The sequence below is a fragment of the Ceratosolen solmsi genome, unplaced genomic scaffold (assembly GCF_000503995.2).
Source record: "Ceratosolen solmsi marchali unplaced genomic scaffold, CerSol_1.0 scaffold30, whole genome shotgun sequence".
NCBI classification, from domain to species: domain Eukaryota; kingdom Metazoa; phylum Arthropoda; class Insecta; order Hymenoptera; family Agaonidae; genus Ceratosolen; species Ceratosolen solmsi.
The window spans coordinates 2,389,474-2,399,314 of record NW_011948421.1 but is presented as its reverse complement, the minus strand read 5'-3'; the positions used below and the strand labels follow the sequence as shown (position 1 = coordinate 2,399,314).

The following is a 9,841-nucleotide window of genomic DNA, read 5'->3' as shown; positions in this document are numbered from 1 at the left end:
TACATAATTAAACAAATAAAACAACCCTCATACGTACATTAAGAAATAGTGAGAATGATGTGTCCCGTTTGAATTTCGCGCTTTTACGCAAATTACTTAGCCACCTGCCGCGTCCATTATAAACTGCAGTTTCCAATGTAATGTGGAATGTCTTGAAGTGTCATTGTTTATGTGATGATGGTAAGCTGAAAAAGCCGTCGTCGAGGTTGTCTGTAACCTCAAACAATCTTCGAGGGCGTAATATTTATTCAATTTCTTTTGAAACTGAATCATCTCTAATCTACTGGATGTCTCATTTAAAGAGGTAAAGGGTACAAAATATTGGCAATTATGTATTTAAATGGGATAATGGATCGCAATTATTGACGCGAATGCTGCGCCTGCACAGTAGAAGATAAAGGACTTTCGCATCATTCCTCGGAGATGACTTGTTTGAAGTGGCGAATGCGATGATTTATAGTTATGCTTCCTTCGACCGGTTACTTCAAAGCTATCAACTGTCCGTTTTACGAGAACGGATATTGTGAGAGACCCTACTGTCACTTCAGGCATTCACGTCGAGGTAACCTAACTATATGATCCTGAACTGATATGCGAAAACATTACTTCGCTAAATGCCACAAGTTAAAAACACTCCTTTAAAGCAATAAAGTATTATTTTAACGCCATTTATGATATTTCACTGCAGTTATTCGTAAATTTGCACAGGTTTGTCGTGCTGTAGAGAGAATGTGTCAGTAATGTATAAGTAATATGTAAGTGCATGAATTTAAAGTAAACAATCGTAAAGGGTGCGCTTGCAGGTCAAGTGACTCATATATTACTATCAAGTATTAATTTTTGGATTTTTACAATTGTAATTGTAATTGTAATTATTTATGGGAATGTTTTTAACTTTTAAATTAAGCGCCTTAATCGTATTTTGTTCAATTAATTTTGACAAACCGACAGTCTAAATAAAGTAAATTTTCATCCAAGATGGAGCTAGCACATCTACGGTGGTCGCATTGGAATCTACTCAGACAGCTTCGAAAACACAAAATGCCGACTCACCCGCCATAGCGACTGCAAATTCTGATGTGATTCAACAGCTTGTCTCCGAGGCGGTCAAGAAGGTGTTGGCCGATCAAAATGTTAAGGATACAGATAATATCATAAGTCAAGTTGTGGAGGGATTAAAGCCTAAATTGGTTCCATCCGTACTTTCTGTAGCACCCAATCAAGAATCTAATTCGGAAGATCCCGCGTTGAGTACACACATGGGCATACCCGTTATACCATCCACGTCGTTACCATGTGTTTATAATCCAACGCCAATTGCGGAATTAAAAAAGAGGCATATACCTATTACCGCGTACGAACCAACGAGAGAGAGTAAGGCAGTCAAAAGAAAGTCTCCCGACGTTGAACGACCTTGGATGGATGTTATTCGTAATATTACTTGTATTAAGGAATCAAAAGTTAGTTATACGCCAACTGTCATTAATCAAGCACTCGCGGTAGAAACAAATTCTGTGCATAATTATGTTCCAACAATAAAGTCAGAAACTTCGTTGAATTTGTATGATGTTAATAGTAGCAGTAATGACTCTTACATTCCTGAAAAGAAAAAGAAAAAGGAAATTTACTATCCAAAACCCAAAAAACGTCGAGAAGAGTATGTCCCACGGAAACCTAAAGTTCCATTAAAAACTAAGCAACATTTGGAAGAGGATTCTTACGATGTACTCGATGAATTTCTGTGTGGTTCTAAATCCAATGCCAGTATTCCAGTTGACGAAGAATCCCAAGATTTGTTGGATATCATTCCAAAATTTTCAGACGATGATGACGATAATGATGACGAAGACGACGAGGAGGACGATGATGACGACGGGGCTGACGAAAACTATGACGACGAGGACGACGACGATGACGGTGAGGATACCACAGCTAGTGCAGATATAACCAAAGAAGAAAAAAAATCAGACAATATTGAAAATAAAATCTCACAAGATGAGAAGGAGAATAAAGAATTAAAGAAAAGCGATGAAAGTAATAATAGAAGTTATAATAAGAATTCTAATCGATTAAATAAAGAAAAATCGAATAAGCACGAAGAATCGTTGAGACATAGTAAGGAAGATGTGTCAAAAGTTAAGAATAGATCATCGGAAAAATCGAGTAAGGAAGATTCAAAACACAGTAAGCACAAAAATAATTCAAAGCATAGTAAAAATAAGGATGATGATTCGAAACACAGTAAGAGTAAAGAAGAGAATTTAAAGCATAGTAAAAATAATGAAGAAGATTCGAGGCACGGTAAAAGCAAACAAGATGATTTAAAGCACAATAAGAATAAAGAGAGAGTGGAGGAAAAAAGAGATAGGGAAAAGGATAAGGATAAAAGTAAAGATAAGCTAAAGCATGGTTCAAAGAGTAGCGAGCATTCTGTATCGTCTTCAAGGGTTAGCAGAAGTAAAGAGAAGAGCACAGTTAAAGATAATAGAAACAGTAAGGATAGCTTACATCACAGTAGAAAAGATTCTAAATCTAATAAAAGAAAAAGATCTAACTCTAAGGATTTAAAGAATAGCAAGAAAGAATGTAAAGAAAAAAGTAAGCATAAGTCTGATGAGAAAAGTAAGCATAAGAGTAAATCAAGTTCTTCAGATTCAAAAAGCAAATCGAGTAAACAATCGCACAAAAGTTCAAACAAGCATTCTAGTCACAAATCCAAGAGATCTAATAATAAATCTGCAGCAGAAAGAGAAGACAGTGTGAGTGATAAAAATGATGAGAAATCAGATCGTGAAAATAAATGTTATAGTCCCGAATATGAAGAGTTCTCACCATTTTATGATGAACAACTTCTTGAGACTTCTGATTCGGATCACGACGTCGAAGAGGAGTGTCGAAAGATATTTCAGGTATATAAAGTCTTAGCTAAAAATTCTATAAAAGCTTGTTATTTAAATGCTCTTAATGTCACTTGTATAAATTGTATTAGAAAATAAATTCAAATATTGTCAATCCTAGGAATATGAAATATCCGATCATCCAAAAAGTGTATCGAACAAAGCTCCTTCGAGACCTGAAATCGAAGAACCTGAAGAGATTTTCAAGAAAAGGGTCGCCCATCCATCTGCAATCTCAAATATGTCTAAGCACGTTGGACCGACTCAACCTCCAAAACGCTTGCCAAATCCGCAACAACGAATGTACGAAAGATGGAGAATGATGAAAGAAGTGGCGGCTGAAAAGGCCGCGGAAAAGGCCGCGGAAAAGGCAGCAGCGGAAAAGGCGGCGGCAGCAGCAGCAGCAGCAGCAGCAGCAGCAGAGAAAGCATCAGCTAGAAAAGCTTTTGAAACAACCGTACAAAGAAAGCCATTGGAAAATAATTCTCTAGCTCCCAATGACCATCAAATTAATGGCAATGGTAATATAATTGATGCTTATGTAATGAAGAAAAGAACGTTAATCATAATATAATAATATTATTTATAGGTCGAATTAGAATAGCTCAAGTTCCGTATGCCATGTCTCTGGCATTGGAGAAGAAAAAAGTCTTAGAACAGGCGGCTAAAGTCGAAACAAAGACCGTTGCTCAAAATAAAAAAGGAAGTGCGCGCGTTGCTCATATTCCTCAAGTGGTAATTAAAAACTTTAGTTCACTTATGTATTGTAATGCGCTGCGTCTTAACGTAATTTATGCGATTAGGTGCCGCAATTAATACGTCCCGAGCCATTACAAATTTCTGGAACGCAAAAATTTCCACTCAACGTGCGTCAATTTTACGTTAACGCAATGCAGAATATTTGCGTGCAAATTTACACGAATTCGGACGACGCGGCTCAGCGAGCCGTTCGGGAGGAATTCGCTTGTTACGAGAGATGTAAAGCCGTTAATGTATATAAAAATTCTTGTATGCTGACTGTGCATAGGCTTCGAAAGGAAGTCGATCAAAAGTCTAAAGAATCGTCGGCACCTCATAGCGGAACGATTTCACACGAAGCCGTACTAGCAGGTAAAGTAAAAGGTTCGTGGAGCGTTATCAAGCCAAGAAAAATAGTAACTGAATTCAAAGGCGTGTCACTATACAATATGTTGACTAAATGGATAATGACGGAGCAAGAACTGAAGGACAACAGTTTTCCTAGACCACATCCGGATGGTCCAAAAGTATGTACAACCACTTATCGTACGCTCTTCACCGACCAATAACTCCTAAATTTCCCCCAATTCAATAATATTAATGGCATAGTCTGTCAAGTCAACTAATATTAATTAATCGACATTAAATATTGCCAGGGTCGAGCAAAGTTATATTCCTCAAATGCTAGGGGCCAATCGAATCTTTCCAAAGTGCCTAATGAACGTTTTTGTTGCCGTTGTAACAAAGGATATATCGTCGATAGAAATGGATTTCCCATTAGAAAAGAGAATTGTATTTATCATTATGCAAGAAAATTCACATTCAGAGGGGAAAGTAAATATATGTGTTGCAAGCAAGACGGCTCATCGGATGGCTGTTGCGATGCAACGACACACGTTTGGGACTTTGTTGATGTTGAAAATCTTAGAGGATATGTTGCAACATTTGATAAACGTAATATTACATGAATCCATTAAAACTATATAATATCATATAGTAGGCGATAGATGTACCATCATTAAATTTGCCATTTAAATTGAAATTAATATTGTTACAGATATAATTGCAGAAGAACAAGGTATATTTGCTCTCGATTGTGAAATGTGCTATACGACACAAGGTCTTGAATTGACACGTGTCACGGTAATAAATGAAGATAATCACGTTGTTTATGAGACTTTAGTTAAGCCTACACATCCAATTATTGATTTTAATACTAGGTAATAATCACTAGTCAATTGCATAAATTATCGATTCATTTACTAATTTATATATATATTAATATAAATATAAATACTGATGTTTACATTTCATGTACTTACATCATTTTGCTCTTTTGATTAATATTTCATAATCAAGATTTTAATTGCTTATATTTATTAGATTTTCTGGTATATCTGAGAAAGATATGGCGAATGTTACGACAACGTTATTAGACGTTCAAGCAACGCTTCTTTCCATGTTTTCATCGAAAACTATACTCGTGGGTCACAGTCTTGAAAGTGATTTTAAAGCATTAAAGCTCTTACATAATACGGTGGTTGATACAAGTGTTATGTTTCCTCATAAAAATGGTCCTCCTTATAAGAGGGCATTGAAAAATTTGTGCTCCGAATATCTTCGCAAAATTATACAGAATGATGGTAAGTTTCAGTTAGATAGGCATTAAAGTTTTATCTCTCGCTACACATATTAAATCCGTTTTATCCATTGAGTTTTCTATTTTTCGTTTTTTATAATTTATCATTGTGTTGCAATATTTTTAGTTGGTGGACATGACAGTAAAGAAGACGCAACTGCTTGCATGGAACTTATTCTTTGGAAAGTCAAAGAAGAAGCAAAACTTCAGTAAAGTTAATCTGCTATTTTGAGATAAATATCTACGAAATCAGTATTAGATACTGCTGTACTGATAACTGTATTATAAATACTTGTAAAATATTGTAATATACACGCGGACAATTTTCTGATAATAATGTTTGTTTGAAATACTCTAATAATATTCATTTCTTATAAATTGATAACATTTGAATCAAGATTAATGTGAGATCTGATAGGTAAAACTTTATACTTTTTTGTTTTTTTTGTTTTTTGGCTAAACTAAATTTGTATATTCTATAATTTATATTTCATTTTCTAATATCATTATGAAATTGATTATTTATTGTAAGCAACAATTCTACTAATAATTTTATTAAAAATTTCGATTCTTTTAATAATACAATTTGCAAAGCTTTGCATACATTGAAAAGCACATAAATATTTAAGCAATACATTTCTCCAGTTATACTAATAATAAAAATTTAATTTCCATTTTAAGTGGTTGGCCTATCGAATTAATAGAAAAAATTAATTTTTTTGTTTCGTACAAATGTTTTTTGCTTTAATGTTTTAATTATACAATGTAATACATATTATTTTTTTTTTTTTTTTTTTTTTTTTTTTTTTTTTTTTTAATATAATAAATAAAAAGTTTATTTTTGTAACTTTGCCGAAGGTGATAGTAATCTGTGATTTTCCTAATTAACAATTGTGGGAAATAAGTTCCAATTCAAATTTAAGAAGAGAAGTAGACTCTGAGCAAACGGAGCATACCATTTTATTTATTTTTATTATCATTTGTAAAAATATACATGAGATTCTACACATAAATATTTCAGTTCTGTTATTACAAAATATCTGGAATCCTTTAGCTATGATAAATTTTTTAATTCTTTCGAAATTATCTCTTTTTTAATTATATGTCTTAAAAAAATGCAAAGTACAAATATACACGCTCAAAAAAAGCAATGTTGCACGCTATCATTAAAATTACGATACATTTATTTAAAAGGAATAATATGAAAAAAAAAAAAAAAAAAAAAAAAAAAAAAAAAAAACGAAATAGGATAATGTTTTTAAGTGCAACAGAAAAGAATAACAGCAATGAATATATCAATTTAAAAATATATTAACAATTAGTAAATGTATAGTTAAGAGAAACGTAGACCAAAGGGCGACTGAATATTTCATAGTTCGTTTTTATATGTTATAGAAGTAATATTATATCGCTCAAGTCTCGCTTCCAAGATTTTCACAAATATGCTTATGGCAATGATATAACAATCGATTTTTTATATTAGTAATTTTATATATCATTCGATCGATCAATTTTTAAGTTTAAATTACTTATATTAAGGAACTAATACGAAAACTCGCATTTTTTTCTTTTTACCTTTCGTACGATCTTTGGTTTTTACTCCCTCGCTCTCTCTCTCTCTCTCTCTCTCTCTCTCTCTCTCTCTCTGTCATTTCCTTTCTCTCCTAGAGTTCGATTTTAATTTTGCATTATTAATTCGTTAAATTATACGATTAAAAATTACTCGCAATATATAATACATTCTTAAGGATAACAACTCAATCGGCACAATTTATCTTTACCTAAAAATTAACAAATTTTATACTGAGTACAATTTGTATAAAATTTCGTAATAATTAATATAAATAATTAATAAAATATGAATCATAATAATATATAAATGTGTTATTGAATATTTATAATATTCTTATACGAAGTTGTTATTATAGAACTTACTATTGATAAGACAGTATAATATAATATGATTATTGATAAGATTAATAAAAAAATTATAACAATTTTAAAAAATAATTCTTGTATAACACTGTAAAATTTTTCTACTTAACTATTATTTTATATTTTTATAATGGAAGTGTATAAATATATTTAGCAATAGGACATATTTAAATTATAGTTTAATGTTTTTTTGAGAACTTTACAAATATCGTACACCGTAACAAATTCAAGTCGGTGATCTTTGTACAATTTAATAATAATTGCTTAATGTGGGTGATTGGTAAAGAGAAAGACAGACAGATAGATAGATGGGTAGGTAGATAGATAGATAGATAGATAGATAGAGAGAGAGAGAGAGAGAGAGAGAGAGAGAGAGAGAGAGAGAGAGAGAGAGAGAGAGAGAGAGAGGATGGGAAACTTGTGATCAATTATTACTTTTCACATTTTTGGATTCTACAAATCGAATGTTCGATTATTATTTTAATATATTTTTTTATCTCTTATGAGCGTGTATGTAACACATGAGTAAATACTAGTATATTTTGTCACAGGCACGAGCGTTTTAAACTACTCATCTATTCTAATAAATACAGCGAATTATTTTCGAGATCAAGTTTGAGACTTTTTTTTTTTTCAATTTTTTCTAAATCTCCATTCGAGTGAATTATTTAAGCGATAATAATTATTTAATTATTTAATACACGCTATACCGAATAAACAGATTAAGAAATTTATTTAATCTTTTTCCAGGTCCGAGTTTGAATTTTCAAATGTAATTTTTTTTTTATTGTCCGGTAAAATTTTACTCCGTAGAATAAATTTCCATAGAATAAATTTATTAAATCAATCTTATTTAAATTTTTTCATAAATTCGAAGCGATAAGTATCTTATTAACGATTGTATAATTTGTCTGTTATATATAATATATAAAAAAATAGACTAAATATTAGTCATTCTCTCATAATATTAATCTGTCAAAGGCGATACATTTCTAATATTTATAATATTTACAAATTTAAAGCTATTCGTTATTGAAAAAAAATTATCTTCAATATTAATTTGTACACTTAACTAATAATGTATTAATCTAACGAACAACCAAGTCTATAAAATTTTAACATTTACTTTTATTATAATAATGAATTGTCAAGGGCCAAAAATAACAAACTCGTCGACTGAAAATCATTTCTAATAGAAATATGTTTATTTCGGATTCGTATCAACTTAAAATATTCTTATTTTAAAAATCATCATGAATAATTTTATATTGTTTCACTTGATTGTATCAATAGTAAAATGTAATTTTAATTTTTATAACTAACGAGTACAAGAATACAATAATATAAAACAATAATTTTACCTACTTATAATACAAAAAAATTATTAATTACTTTAAAAAGTTAAGGAAAAAGTGAAAATTATAAATCTGTCCACATTATTATTGTAAATTAATTTTCTTTTAACGTAAATAATAATACAAAATATATTTTTTTAATGAAACTTTATACTATATATACTGCATTTTTAAATTAAAGAAAAATATGAAATACCAACACGTTATTCTGTCCTAATGATATTACGTTAGATGAAAATTGTACGTATAAGTATTGAAATTTATATAATTCTGTTGTAGTGTTCTAAAAGCGTTTACTTATATATTGAAATAATTCAATACTATAATAAAAATTTATTATTTTTTCATTCGAATAATTTCTACTATTAATAATGTTCATAAAAATCTATTAAGCATGCATAATAATCGTTTAAAGGTAAATTTAATTTGCTAATAATGTGATGAAGTGACAATAGCATACCGACATTGGAAATAATTATAGTAATTAAATGATGTACATAATAAAAACGTGTTCGTCTTAATAATTTATAATAATATACATTTTTAATCGTAACTTTTATAAACTTAACGAATACGAAGCCCAAGAAAAATATAAAATTTTGTTATATCTTAAATTTGTACTTATCATTTTATAATACATATCTCTTATCTTTCAAAAATCGTGATAATTTGCCATTAAATAAGATAAAGTAATTGACATTTAACGACAGAAGAGTAAAATGACTTTTTGCCTGTGACAAAAGCTATATGTATTGATTCATTGCGTATTATAAAAATCCTTAAAAATGTTAACTAATGTAAAATAATTATTATAATTGTTTTGTTGGACTTGAAATTTTCTACACTGAATTGATGTCTAACTATTTCATTTGAATTGACATTATTTAATTTTGCGAAATAACGTTATTGTGAAGATAAGTTTGTTAAAACGACAAAGCCGAATTTTCTAATTATAATTTCCATTTATACGAGCTTTCTTTTGTAATTTTAAGATCTCGGCACTTTTGTGAAATAGAATGATAAACATTTCTAGATAACGTAATTGTTCGGCAATAAAGTATTAATCGTATTTAAGGCTTAGATATATCATTCAAAATAGCATGTTATAAATATAGAATTGATAATAATATATACATCACTGTTGTAACTAATTTTTGTAGCAATTTGTTATCATAATCATATTTCAAATAGTGATTCGCAATACAAATTTACATTACTATTATTGTTAGTATATTTTTCGAAACAAACATGACTATCTTAAACTACTATATAAAAAA

General features: G+C 30.0%; 1 protein-coding gene across 1 annotated transcript; it reads left to right on the top strand.

Moving 5' to 3' along the window:
- The first annotated feature begins 318 nt into the window (after positions 1-318).
- LOC105361320 (RNA exonuclease 1 homolog) lies at positions 319-5,689 on the top strand. Its single transcript, XM_011498450.1, has 10 exons — positions 319-562; positions 979-1,826; positions 1,923-2,909; positions 3,019-3,418; positions 3,487-3,632; positions 3,701-4,162; positions 4,292-4,589; positions 4,693-4,855; positions 5,019-5,278; positions 5,402-5,689. The coding sequence occupies exons 1-10, from the start codon at positions 463-465 to the stop codon at positions 5,485-5,487; spliced, it is 3,750 nt and encodes a 1,249-aa protein (XP_011496752.1). The 5' UTR covers positions 319-462; the 3' UTR covers positions 5,488-5,689.
- The last annotated feature ends 4,152 nt before the right edge of the window (positions 5,690-9,841 follow it).